At 50.6% G+C, this 13,412-nt stretch overlaps 4 protein-coding genes across 4 annotated transcripts; 3 read left to right on the top strand and 1 right to left on the bottom strand.

Annotated features, from left to right (window-relative positions):
• Positions 1 to 473: 473 nt before the first annotated feature.
• On the top strand, positions 474 to 1,177 carry TGME49_279430 (cwf18 pre-mRNA splicing factor protein; the record flags this gene model as incomplete). The annotated part of the gene is made up of 2 exons (XM_002371942.2): positions 474 to 659; positions 905 to 1,177. The coding sequence occupies 2 exons, from the start codon at positions 474 to 476 to the stop codon at positions 1,175 to 1,177; spliced, it is 459 nt and encodes a 152-aa protein (XP_002371983.1).
• Positions 1,178 to 1,391: 214 nt separating this feature from the next.
• TGME49_279440 (PA14 domain-containing protein) lies at positions 1,392 to 5,152 on the top strand (the record flags this gene model as incomplete). The annotated part of the gene is made up of 21 exons (XM_018781840.1): positions 1,392 to 1,484; positions 1,536 to 1,662; positions 1,719 to 1,787; positions 1,846 to 1,882; positions 1,940 to 2,005; positions 2,063 to 2,109; positions 2,165 to 2,350; positions 2,404 to 2,426; positions 2,485 to 2,844; positions 2,903 to 2,983; positions 3,039 to 3,166; positions 3,222 to 3,498; positions 3,555 to 3,636; positions 3,700 to 3,828; positions 3,884 to 4,023; positions 4,080 to 4,137; positions 4,192 to 4,287; positions 4,343 to 4,413; positions 4,473 to 4,563; positions 4,624 to 4,828; positions 4,882 to 5,152. 21 exons carry the CDS (start codon positions 1,392 to 1,394, stop codon positions 5,150 to 5,152), a joined length of 2,637 nt encoding a protein of 878 aa, XP_018636203.1.
• Positions 4,991 to 7,338, bottom strand: TGME49_279450 (adenylosuccinate synthetase, putative). The gene has a single exon (XM_002371944.2). It carries the CDS (start codon positions 7,108 to 7,110, stop codon positions 5,728 to 5,730), a length of 1,383 nt encoding a protein of 460 aa, XP_002371985.1. The 5' UTR covers positions 7,111 to 7,338; the 3' UTR covers positions 4,991 to 5,727.
• Positions 7,339 to 10,964: 3,626 nt separating this feature from the next.
• Positions 10,965 to 12,626, top strand: TGME49_279460 (Toxoplasma gondii family B protein). The gene is made up of 2 exons (XM_018781841.1): positions 10,965 to 11,340; positions 11,652 to 12,626. The coding sequence occupies exons 1-2, from the start codon at positions 11,108 to 11,110 to the stop codon at positions 11,866 to 11,868; spliced, it is 450 nt and encodes a 149-aa protein (XP_018636202.1). The 5' UTR covers positions 10,965 to 11,107; the 3' UTR covers positions 11,869 to 12,626.
• Positions 12,627 to 13,412: the final 786 nt, after the last annotated feature.

Here is a 13,412-nt window from a genome sequence, read left to right as displayed (position 1 = left end):
CCCTTCTGGCGCGCCACTCAATCTCCGTCGCCGCACGTGGGAATCGGTGGCCACATGCAGCGAGAGCACACGACCGTCACTCACGTGGTCAGCGCGGAAACGTTGCCGCCATCAAACAGCGGTGAACACTGGTGGTACGCTTTGCGCAGCGCGCGGTGGCTCAGTTTTCCCCTGTTACTGTCCTGGGGAATCTCCACGTCGTTTCAGCGGAACAATGTGGAAAGGCGATGCTAGTCTCTAGAAACCTTCTGGGGAAGAGAATCACAGATGAATGAAGCCGCCCTTCTGACTGATACTCCACCGCCTTACAGGAGACAACTAGTTCCCCTCTGGGAAACTTAACCAGTCCATCTTTTGCCGATGTCTTCCGCCCGTAGCCAATTTTCGCAGAGGGCGATAGCAAAGTCCTCACCCTTCTCGGTCTTGATCAGAAGTCAGAGGTGCTAACCCGTACCAGTGTACAATGAGCCAAAATGACACAGAGACCACTGGACTACTTGGATGTTGGAGAGCACTCACAAGTGATCTTGAGGTTTCGTAATTACGTTCCTCGAGACGTCGTCCTCAGGCGATTTTGCCTTCCGCGGCCTTCCGTCGAAGAACTTGAGAAGCAGATTGACAGAGAAGCAACTGACGCTATCAATTCGTCCGCCAACGAGGTATGGATAAGGGATCATTGTCAGATTTGCCAGTAGAACATCGAACATCCCGTTTGACAGTCGCAACCGGCTTTCTAGGTGAACTGTGGCTTGCAGCGACAGGAAGGCATTGAGGCTCTCGTGTCACATTCCAGTCCATGACCGACATCCACATGTGAATGCAGATTATCAACTTGAAGAAATGTGAGTGAGGGCCTTTTTCATGTACTGACATGCGATGCAAACATTTGTGCAATTTCGCTCAGGATGTGGTGGCTCAGATAGCACCCCGTCGGCCGAACTGGGATCTGAAGCGGGACGTGGAGAAAAAGCTTGCAGTCCTTTCCCGAAAGACGGACATGGCGATCGTCGATTTGATTCGCATGAAGATCAAGAACAGCGGCATAGAAAAGGCTGTTCCAAAAGTTGCTCCCGATGGTGCGGAAGAAGTACTTTCTCACCAGGATCGGGAAATTGCCCACTCAGTAGTGAACGCTATGCGTGACTTAGAGCAAATTGAAGACGAAGAACGTGACTGAGGAGTTCTTGAGGGTCCTTATTTGTGTGTCTTTTTCCTTAGGGATGAGGACAATTTTTTTTGGTGTACATACGTGGGAATTTGCCGGTAGCGTTACCAGTGTTGGCTGCCTGTGGCTGATGAAGTGAAGAAGTGCTCATTATTGTCCTACGATAGTAGGAGTATAGTTGTTATCGTTCGTATTGTCCTGTTATTTACTGGACGTGTCAAGCAATATGGTGAAATTCTACGCAACCGCGGTTGCGGCGTGCTTCGGGCTCGTGGGCACATCAGCTCAGGAGAGCGGTTACGATCGACAAGCTTTACAGGTTTGAGCGACCGTGGACTTCGAAAAACTGTTACGTTTTATTCGTCGTCAGCGTTTAACCGAGTACCGCCAAGTGCACCGGAAGACCATAGATGGAAGGCTCTGTGCGGCCGCCTTCGTTCAGGACAATGTTACGTACACCGACTGCACTGACAGCAAGGCACCTGATGGGACAGTCGGTAAAACGACGGCGTGATACAACGGGGGCAAATACATGCTTACTGACTGTTTATAGGTCGGATGTGGTGTTACGTCGAAGTCCAGTTGTTGGGCAAAGGCATTAGGGACTGGGACTATTGCCAAGGTCCGGATAATTCCAACAGGCGTACGCGTGTAGCGAATCTTTATGCCAAAATATTCAGACGTAGTTAATTATGACGATGTTCGTGCCAGCGCTAGGTAAGGTATATCACTTTGTATGAGAAGGCGGTTGCTTCATCGCGCGCTTTTCCGCAGGTCGCTATTCCATCGGAAGGCGGCGGAAATGGCATCAGCAGCACACCAAATGGATACGCAGGTCGAGTAAGGGCACTCCACAGTGCTCTCCTGCTCTCTGAGGTCACCTAGTATGATGTTCAGGAGGTTGAGAGATACCGTACACAGACATCTGGAGGTAGTTAGTAGAAGTCGTTTGTCTTATCGCGCAAGTGCATCATCCGTCGAGATTGCAGATCTGCGTAGAGTCGAATGTTGTCAGTGGGCGATCTCGGGAAGCTGAGGATGTTCTCACAGGCGCACAACAATCACTGTCGGAGCTCCAAGCGGGCGCATCGAAAATCCATCAACTGCAGCAGACGATCGTGTCCGTGAAGCAGGATATTGCCGGAGACTATGAAAAGGCCGCCGCCAATACACTGAACTGTGAAGGTATCGTGTTTCATGGTTTGTATCTTGGAGCACGTCTTCTAACCTTGTTCCAGTTGTCAGGGGATACGAAGACAAGGTTCGCTGAGAAATTTTCCTTCCTGGTTATAAATCCTCAGGCAACTTGTGTTTGTCAGCCACAGGCAGACGGTCTACGTGCAAGCTTTTACAACAACGCACGCTTCCGCGGCCCGCCAATTGCTTACGCGGACGACAGAGTTTTGAACGCTATGTGGGAATCTTCGTCTCCGGCGAAAGGCGTTCCCTACCAAGATTTCTCAGTCCGATGGGATGGTTATGTCATGGCACCTACAACTGGAAGGTTTGAGTTCGCTATCCATGCAGACTGTGGGGCTAGGGTATTCCTCGATGGATCACCGATAATCGTTGATCGGATGCCGATACCTGCGGAGGGATCCGCGTTTTCGGACAACCCGATCAGAATCCTTGAGCCAACGGAAGATACCGGACTCCGAAAGACGTACTCAGCTCCTCAGGTGAAATGCTTCAGTCGAATCGTAGCAGCAGTTCCAACCCACTTCGATGGCGTCACAGCAACTGGAAGGAGGCCGGCGTTACAGACTACGAGTGGAATATTTCCATCTTAGCGCACTCAAATTCATCAACGCTGACCGAGTAAGCTCCATAGACAGATAGTGGAAACAAAACAGCATATCCCACTGACACTCAGGCAAAGGTCTCCTTGGGGTGGAGATCAAGCTCAACTCCAGACCAAATAATCCCGACCGAGTATCTCTTCAAAGGCACCTCATTTCCCGCATTACGCATCAGCGGCCTCTCTGGAGATACCTTTGACATGTATGAACGATATCTGTCTCCGAAGTGCAGCTAGAAACACTGACCCCTGCTTCAGGTCTCTGTTAGAAAATGGAGTTTTAGCATTCACCGATTCCACGGAGTATCTGGTCGCGGACATTCCTTCAAAATACGAAGGGTCCCAAATGATCCGAACACGAACAAATCCAAGCAAAAGCGCACTGCAGCTTGAAGTGTCCGCTGACGCATATATATATGTCGCTGTCCCGCACGGTGGAGTCCGACCTGTTCAGCACTCCGCAGAACATTTTCAGCCGTTGCGTTTCGAGGACACCGGAGACAGTCTGTCCATATACCTCGTTGAAAGAGACGCGGTAAACATAAATTTTTCTGATTAATACCAACCACTTGCGAGCATCCCTGGCTGCAGGTGAAAGCGAGTCAACAAATTCCTTTTGACATACACGGGGGACGAACTCTAGCCGGCGTTACGGGATTTTCTCTTCCTGTTGGTATGAGCATACGAAACATACTCAACCTGACTCTTTTTATTGCTCACCGGTTGGGTCACACAGGCACATCATTTATGGTCTTCGTTGCTCCGGCAAGGAGAGCTGAGCAAGTGTGTGAGGGAGAGTCCCAGGTGGCTTCGCTGACAGGTTCTGAGCTGTTTAGCTCATGCACGTCATCCTCGTACGCTTCGGGTAGGCTCAACAAATCTAGCGTGCGTGAAAACGTGGTGACAGTATCCGTCTTCAGCCGCTTACAATTGCAACGCCGGCTTCTCGGGGAAAAACCTGGACTTGCCATTTGGTGCCTGGAGAACTTCATCGGGTCATGGAGTCGGCCAGTACATCATGGTTTATTTCACGGAGCCTGTACAACTTGCTGCATTTCAAGTAAGACAACGACAGACGGCGAATCTGTCCATGGTGCCCACGGCTGTTCGGAACAGTTCAAGCCACTGGATGACCCGACTTCGTGGCCAACTGAAATTTCAATTGAGTTCCCAGGTAGGTCCACGGGTCTTCTTGACGAATTTGCAGAATCTGACCTAATGACGTCAGGCTCTCGTGATGTACAAAGGATTCCGGTGCAGGCTGGGGATCACACGTACCAGCTCAGTCCTCATACGACGACGGCAGTAAAGGCTACGATAACAGGTTAGTACGCCAAAGACACGGCGTCGTCAGTAACTCATTTGCGACCACGACTCAGCTATGCGGGACCCTCTCGCCCTTGTCGCAACTGGAGGGTCTTTTTCTTTCATTGGCTCTCCCTGTATTCAGGTATGAAACACTTGGTTTATAGGAAATAACTCTACTTTCCACGCGCGATCGATATACAGTCAGCGTCCGTTGCTAGGCGGCAAGAGCAATCTATTTCCATCGCGTTTGGAGGTGGGGCTAGCGGCTTTGTTCCTGCTGGATATGTCTTAGGTAAACCGTTCGTCGTCCGGCATGAGGGTCACCGGGTTGTTTGATATAACCCGTCATCAGACGACGGATCCGCCAAAGCTGCTCACGGGAGCTTTTTCTACGGATGGGATCATGAGACCGTACCTGTTAATCCGAAGCTCTGCCGTCAAGAGTCTTCCATGACCGGCGGTGTGTCGTTCCCAGAACCGAATTGCTCGGAGGCAGACAAGTGTAGCAGCTTAGTTGACTGTAACTATCCCAATTCGTGGTCCATCGACATGCCCTCGTAAGAAAGAACATGACTGCCTTGCAGGTTACCGCCCACGCAGCTCGCTTCAGTTACGGTAGTTATCGTATGCTGGTGGGAGTTGGGTCTCCTTGCGGAGATGCCCACGCGAATAGCCTTTTTATCAATGGTGTTCCGTTCATTGTGAACGAGGTACTTCATGCAGGCCAATATAGCTCGGTGAGTGCAATCACTCGCAAGAACAATAAAAGATACGACACAGCCGACGATTTTTTAGGCAACTGGTCAGGTCTCTCTCACCACTTCTGCGACTATCACCCTCACGTCAAACACTCGGACTACGCTTCAATCTATCAAAATTGAGAAGATTGAAGACAGCGTACTGCCATTTGTTTTTTGAACCAGGTGCAACAGTTGTGAAGGAGGGTGCATTTCATGGCGTGAATCTTGAGAACACATAGCATCTACACGCACCTTTCTGCGACAAGGCTGGCCTGTCTCTACAAAAACATCCGTACAGTTCTGTGTAGGAGTAGCCGATGTCCAAAGAATTTCAGAAGAGTACTTCGGCGTGCACCACAGCTAACTGTTGGGTTTGGTTCTCACACAGGAATGTGAGCCCACCGATAGAAGTGGCGTAGCGATGGTTGCTGATGCCTGTGAGACTGAAACTGGAAGAGGTCCGTAATTCCCATCTGGAAATCCATCTCCAAAAAATGACAAATGCAATGCCCATGAAGGTAGACGCAAACAACAGACACTGCCGTAAAGAGGAAGAGCCACAAATATGCCAGCGGCACCTCTGGAACCTAACTTATGACCAATCGGTGTGCATTGCCACTTTTTACCACATTATTGCAGAGGATCGGTAGGAAAGTCTTCTCCCACATCACGATCCGTAAAATGAGGCACTGAGTCGTAGCCTCTCACCGAAGTTATTACGCAGCTGGCACCTCGATTGTGTCGTCGCGACCTGGTCCCACACCTATCCACCGGCACTGTACAGACAGAAGCTGCTCAATCCTCCTCACATATGCTTTGGCCGCCTCCGGCAAATCCTCCAACGTCTTGCACTTTTCCAGACTACCGTTCCATCCCGCCATTGATTCATACACGGGCTCCAACAAGCTGAACTCCTCAGCACTGCAAGGAAACTCTCCTGGTGCCACAATGGCTGATGTCTCTTTGTTCTTGTACGAGATGCAAATCTTAAGCTCTTTCAACCCGCTCAGAACGTCCAACTTTGTCAAATTTATGCAGTCAAAGCAATTGATTTGGGCAGTATACACAAGGGCAGGGATATCTATCCACCCACACCGTCTTGGCCGCCCAGTTGTTGTACCATACTCGCCTCCCTTTTCACGTAAATGTAGGCCTATTGCATCGGTAAGCTCTGTAGGGAAAGGCCCTTCTCCAACACGCGTTGTATAAGCTTTAACGACCCCAACAGAAAGACCGATGAAACGAGGCGGGATGCCAAGTCCTGTGCACACTCCACCAACAGTTGTGTTGGACGATGTCACATACGGGTAAGTGCCGAAATCGACGTCCAACAGTGCCGCGTTCGCACCTTCAACTAGAATTCTTTTGCGTTCGTTCACGCTTTTACGTATGTATGCAGCGGTATCAGTGATTCTTTCAGCGAGGATGCTGGCGTAACGTCTATGCCTTTCGAGCTCTTCCTTGTCATCAAACTCAAGGCGGTACTGTTCTTTGAGCTCTTGAACCAACCGACTATACTTCGTTTCAAATACTTTAAAATTTAAAAGTTCACCAACACGAATGCCAGAGCGCAACGCCTTCGTTGCATAACAAGGACCTATTCCTCTACGCGTGGTACCAATCGCGTCGCCAACCTTTGCCTTCGCTTCCTCTTGCAGCCCATCGATCTTCTGATGAATGTCGAAAAGCAGATGAGCACGAGATGAAATTAGCAGGCGATTAAGTGCATCAGGGTTAATCTTCTGAATCTGCTCCAATTCCGATAACAAAGACTTCAAATGTATCACCATTCCATTTCCAATGACGCCGATGGTATGCGTATGGAAAATTCCACACGGAAGAAGATGCATGCCATACCTAACGCCGTCAATTTCCAGAGTATGACCAGCGTTGTGTCCGCCGTTGAATCGGGCACAGACGTCCGCGCGGGCGGAAAGGATGTCAACAAGCTTACCCTTTCCTTCGTCACCCCACTGCGCGCCAACTACCACCACTAGAGGTGATCCTTCACCGTGGCACTGCTTGACTCGCTCTGCCCAGATATCGTGGCAGTTGGATAGATGGCGTTCATCTTGACTACCTTCAACTGACACTGCCATGGTTTTGATACGGCAGCACAAATGTTAACTTTCGAAGACGAGATTCCAACAGGATGTGCAAACGATGGCGAGAGAACCGGCGCAGAAGACTCGCATAACAAAAGTGGACCAGCTGCTGTGCATGTAGTCGTGCAACGTTATCAGTGAAAAAACCGTTCTCATCCGATGCTAATGAGGGTGATGTGAAGATTCTTGCACCATAAAAGACAGAACCATTGATGAACTTGAATGGGACGAAAGTGGTGAAATCGACTGCAAACTGATATAGGGGACCGGGGCTGGGGCGCTCCTGTTCACTACTAGCCTACTGCATGCGAACTGCGGACGCGAACGGCTGAGACGGGAAAAATCACGGAGCGGAAACATGGTTGTCGCACCCTTGAATCCCTTTTACCTCTGTTGCTACGGATGAAAGTCACAAAAAAACTGTTAAGATGGATGATCTTGAAGTCCGTACAGTCACTTCTGGAGAAAAAACATCAATGTCTGACTTATGTAGCCACCGTCTCCTGAGCTGCACGATATTGGCGGGCGCTAGATTGTGTGTAGCCGCCTGCGAGCTTTAGGATTTTGTACTGATTCATGGCAACATCTGAGGTAAATCGTAGACTAATAATCAACGTGCTCTGGATACCAGGTGCGAAATCCAAGCAGTGGTATCGCTGCGCAGCGACTTAGCTGAAAAGGCGGATCTTGAAGACCTTGGTGTACACAGCCGCGATAACAGTCTTGTTTGGCGCCAAGTGTGGGAAAATGCGAGCTCTTTTGCGAGAAAGGCGTACAAATGCAAGACAGAGACAACATATTGAAGCTGGATTTTGTGTCAGATACCAGATGGCTATAAGCCCGGAGCGGCAAAGTGGGAGCAGGTCGTTCCAATATGAAATTGCAGGGTGCTAGGGCAGCAAACTAGCACTACAGGTCTTTGTCTCCCTTTCTACAACGTGTGCTAATATTCAATCCACCTTGAACACGCCAAAACCATTCCATTTTTTAGCATGCGACAAGCAATGGATCGGAACAAGTGTGGCTGGGCAAGCGGCAGGTTGACCACGACGGGTACACTGAAAGTGTAGAGTTCCCCTTATTTGAAGGGCTACGGCGAATGGATGCTAGATACTCTACCGCCTGTCACCTTTTGCGCAGTGGATTGACTCAAGCATCAAGCCTAAAACTGTCAACGCCATGAGACAGCGTTAGAGAGCACGTGTTTTGGAGGCTAATATATACAGTGTACCTCGGGTTGAGGTCGTTAGCAGATATATTGATGGAATTATGCTAGGCTTTAAAGTCCCGAAGCTTTATGTCTGCAAAGAGATTTATATTATGGGATCCAGACAATAGCTTTGAAGGGAGCGAATACTCATATTTAGGCAAGGGTTTAGTTTATGGCGTACGGCCTATAACCTATTGTTTAGGGATTGTGGTTTAATTTTAAGTTAGGGCTTAGTAGAAAGTTTATGGTTTGCGATTTTGGATTTTCGGGGGCTAGGGTTTGTTGATATGGCTCTTCCGCAAGCAAAAGATGCAGGACGATCTAGCAAAAGGACGACCCTTCTCGTGGCGCCCGATGTTCATCCGACGCAACCAGGATGCATGTTTCACTACGCACGAGTGGGTCGTTAAGAAGAAATGCCAAAAAGAAAACAGTACGGCTAGGGTGAAGTGACTGTCGCCCATGTCCTCAGTTCCACGACGATGGTAGTGCCACGAAAGCCCGCAGGTGAGGCTCACATCGGAAAGCGTTTTGGTTGAAAACACTGCACTGCAAGTGCTCTCCGCACTGACCCGAGCTCGTTTACAGAAAACCGGCACCTGCAACGTGGAGTCGAGTGAGGCTTTCGAGTACGCCCTTCTCACAAGTGCGTCTAGTGCTGTATCGGAACCGTTTCAGGGTAGCGCCTGCCTGGCAGAGAAGCAAGCTGCCACTGGAAGCTGTAGTGCGTATATAAGTTATGGGAGCGTTTTTTCACAAACTGACGCAAGAAAATTACGCTTATGGTCTTTCTTCCTTTCCCTCAGAGAGTGAGACTTGCAGAGCCTGCGTTAGCGTGCTTTTTCTAGGCATGTTCCCCACTGTCCCAGTCTACCGGATTCGGCTGACCAATCCGATCTAGGGCGCACACAGGGACTTTTTCCTTTTTGAAGTGACACACAGAGCTTGATAAAAGCAGAATTTCCCTTGCTGATAAAGACGTGGGGTTACCAATCGAGAAGGACGGACAGTAGTCTGAGAGAGTGAGGAACATGCCACGAAACAGTATGCTGACGCAGGCTCTGCAAGTCGTACTCTGCGAGGGAAAAAGAGATACCATAAGCGTACTTCTCTTGAATGGTGAGATCAGAGGTATGACATTCTTGCTCTGGTCCTCTGTTGGAATCCTCGTCGTTCCGGATACGTTCGCAAACAGTAAACGTCAAATCACGGTTACGTTGACTCAGCGCATGTGCATAGATTTCGATCGGACGCCTGCCTGCGGGCTTGTGATTTGTTCTTGTTTCGGCGCCCCATGCGACCACGACTGCCTCTAGTCCAACGTACATCGACGCTGGCTTCCCGCTAATACGAACCTGATCTGTTCAGTCAGAAGTTTGGTGCATGGGACATTCAATTATCGGCGATAGTGGAGATATGCAGTGCCGTAAAGGAACCAGGAGAGTTGGTAGCTGGTTTCCTTATGCATGGAGTTTCGTACATGGCGGCGCATTCGCCTAGTGTCGTAGTTAGTGCTTACGTGAACCGAGTTTGCCAGGAACATGTGTTTTATACAAAGTGAGCCTCTGGCTCATCTCCCATTGCCGATGAGTGAGCTGGACCGTTTATTTGCCTGTTCATCTTCTCCGTACCAGCATGCGACACATTGGACACAGCGTCTCCGAATCTGAGGACGTTGGAATTTATCTGGCTGAAGCCTTGATCGATTCCAGTTCAAACCTGTAATAGAATAAGGCACGATAGCCAGGTTCCTTTCGAAGGAAAACTTTGGGCTTATTACAGGTATGCCAGCGTGAATGTGTCGAAAGTGGGATGGAATTCCACGCCTACATGATGATAAACACAAATGTAAATGCTCTGTCATCACCCTGTTGCTGGTCACGACGACAATCGATGCTACAGTGCCATTTGCCGGGGACGGTTCGCACCAGGAACGCCAGCTTCCCCCTTGTGGGAAGAACCGTAACACGACGAGGACGACCCTTTAACGCGAAGGACAAGGATATGCCAAATTACACGACAGGAGAAAAGCGGTTGCATCAGCCGAGGTACAAACAGGTATCGTGGCAATTACGACTGAACGGCTTTGGAGAGCCTTTCGTGTTGTGTCATCACGTAACTTGTGCCACGTGTCCACAGCACGAGCATAGACAGCCGCGTACCCCACTTGTCCTGACCGATTAGGGGCTTAAGGGACACTCGCCCTCTTCCTCCGCCAGTCCCCTCCTAAAAAATGTTACCTTATTGCTTCGCTGGAGACACGATATCAGCACTCTGCAGTGACACTGTACAATGCGCGGGAAAAGGTCGAAGTCATCATCCGCCTCAGCGGTCCCACGCTCGTTTTGTTCCCATTCTTGGGAATTTTCGCCCTCAAACATCTTCCACGCTCCGTTTCGTTTTGTGCTTCTCGTTTCGATGCCGTGGGGAGCACACGCTTTGGCAGTATCAACTCCTTGATTTGGATCCAGTTGCATCGTGCAAGATCCACCGTGCAACGCTTGTGTGGACAATCCGTCATGCGGTTCCGGTGGGGGAAGGAGACGAGTATGTACCCCGCGTGCGGCACGGGCGGTCGCGAAGCACAGGGCACGTACGTGCTTCGGCCCCCCCGGAACAGAGTATAGCACAGAATCGACTTCTCCGCGGTGTTGGCCTTGCGCTTGGCGGCGTCCAGTAGTTTCGTTTCCCAGCAAACCGAAACGCCATCCAGGTCTCGTGTACAGCGTAACCTATATCAGACGTATTGCATGTCTTTTCCTTCTTTATTTGATTGGCAAGATGGTGAATCCGTTTTCGGCCGCCGCTCTGGTGTGCTTCACCCTTTTTTTGTATGAGGGTCTCGGTTGTTGTACCGGTAGTCGAGCAATAGTGACCGAGGTGTTGGAATCTGTACCGGCAATAAACGAGACGAATGTCAAGAATGGAGAAACCGCAGTCTCAAGCTCAGCCAGACTGGTTACAGGGAACCAGCTAGGCGGACGCGGTGGAGGCGGCTTGAAGAAATCAGGGAGGTAGGGAATACGTGTTGAAACTTATCGTTCACTCTTTTCGACCCAGAAATGTATAGGGGGGACCGGCAAATGTTCCTGCGGGGGAAATGTATATGTTACAAGTCGCCACGGTAGACTTCGATCACAACTGGCGGCTTTCATACAAGGTATCATCCCCTTTTATGCCCAAACTGAATGCGACCCCTGGCACGGAGGAGCAGTCGTCCGTGTCACATGCTGCGTGTTTCCTGGCTTGCGTATCGTTAGTTTCATTCGCGCAAACTTAATCCAGGATTGCGCAACAACACGCATGCGTGCCTGTTACACTGCAGAAAAAGCCACGCCAAAGAGACAACGGCGCCGTCACGTCGTTCAACACAGACTATTGCCGCCACGGTGGGCGTTTTGCTGGCATCCGTCTTCGGCCTACTTCTGGCTTCTGCCAAGCTCATGCAGTGCCCACAGGGAAGCATCCGTGGCGATGCTGAAGGAAACACAAGACGGAGACTTGCAGAAGGCGGTTATAGCGGCGAAAAATGTGTAAGCTAGGTTCCCAGAGCAACAGGATGCAGGTAGTGTGTTCATCCTTTTCAGTGAGAACAGGACTCGTCCTTACCAACCCTCCAACGCTCCAGGGCGACCCTTCGACAATTTGCACCCAGCATCTACAGCAAAAATAACTGTTCATACCAACTGGATTTCAAGATTCTCCCCCAGCAGTGCGGTTTTCTCGGTCAACTTCATCTCCGGTGACACGCAAGTTCTATGTACTACGCTCTGGCGAACGGTTTTCCATAAGAAGTGTGATGCTTCATGTGTGGCACTTTCCCATCGCCATTACGTTTCCCTGGCTCTCAAGGGGGTGGTACCAAGACGATGAAAGAGGTTGAACCAGCAAGTAGATGCCGGCGACAGGTTAGGATTGGCGACAATCTACTGGGGGCCGTCTGAATGCAACCCCAAGCGCACCACCCTTGTGACCTATAACAACTGGTTTGCTTGATGGAACTGATTAACAAGCCAACCACTGTAACTGACAGAATAGTGGAGCCAGTCGGGGCCCGAATATCCCCATCCTCTCTTGCTGCCTCAGGGGCAATACGCACCACATCTGACTTCTTGACGAGCTTCACCCAATGCTTGGGTTGCGGCAGGGATCAGCAGTAGTTCCTGTTGGTGTGGCATTTTGTGTCTGCCTCGTCACACTGGACCCGTCTACAGACACCGCTGCCGGAGAGAGTGTCTCACGTGTCGGCTGCATCGCATCTGTTCGGTCGGCAGCGTGGCGCGGTGCTTTGCTCCAGCTTCAGGAAGTATGCGCAGCGGGGCTGAAACATTTGCTGCGGGCGACCTAACCTCATGTCACGCCCGTCGCAAGAGACCACCCAATCCGGCCAGCTGCGCCACCCTGCGAAATCTAAAGGAGACTGTCACGATTGTCACCTGCGCTGTGTATGACTGCGGAATGCTAAGAATGCGGAAACTCATTTGGGCGTTCTACTGTGTTGCCCAAACTGCGTCTGCTGCGCAAAGGCGCTGCGTGTCGGCGATCGTCATGCCTGTTCCTGTATCGGTCTGCACGGTTGACGTCAGAGACCCGTCTCCCTGTCGGCGTTACCGCTGGGTTTCGGTGTCGACTGTAGTTTCCGGGTGAGGGTGGAGTAGAAAAAGGCGAGATCACAGCGCTCACGGTCGCTTCGCGTGACCCGCTCCGTGCAGCTACTGTGAAGGGGATAGGGCTTGTTGGGGTTTGTCTGGCGGCGTAGGGTGAGTATATCGCATGGCTTGCAGTTAGCGTGTGACGTTGGGGCGACGTGGGTTCCATATCGGATATAAGACTTGATTCACTAGGTGTCTAGGAGAACAGTGCAATACTGAGAAACGAACATGGTGGCTGTGTGGGTCACTGAGACTGCACACGCACATATGCCCTTGCGGTGGTCTCGGTCTGAGAGGCGTATCGCGGATGTGCAGATATTGTGTTTTGTCTCAGTGCGTGTGCACTGCGTGTTGATGTCAGACATGAGACGCGTGGCTAGAGAGGAACGAGGCGTCTGGTGCCTCTCATTAGTATCATTTTAGTGAGGGGACGT

Source organism: Toxoplasma gondii, chromosome IX (genome assembly GCF_000006565.2).
Source record: "Toxoplasma gondii ME49 chromosome IX, whole genome shotgun sequence".
NCBI lineage: Eukaryota > Apicomplexa > Conoidasida > Eucoccidiorida > Sarcocystidae > Toxoplasma > Toxoplasma gondii.
This window is presented reverse-complemented; position numbering and strand designations above follow the sequence as displayed.

Coding starts and splice junctions, on each gene's coding strand:
- TGME49_279460 (XM_018781841.1), top strand. CDS start 11,108: ATGGTGAATCCGTTTTCGGCCGCCGCTCTGGTGTGCTTCACCCTTTTT. Junction 11,341..11,651: donor GGCTTGAAGAAATCAGGGAG/GTAGGGAATACG, acceptor GTTACACTGCAG/AAAAAGCCACGCCAAAGAGA.
- TGME49_279450 (XM_002371944.2), bottom strand. CDS start 7,110: ATGGCAGTGTCAGTTGAAGGTAGTCAAGATGAACGCCATCTATCCAAC.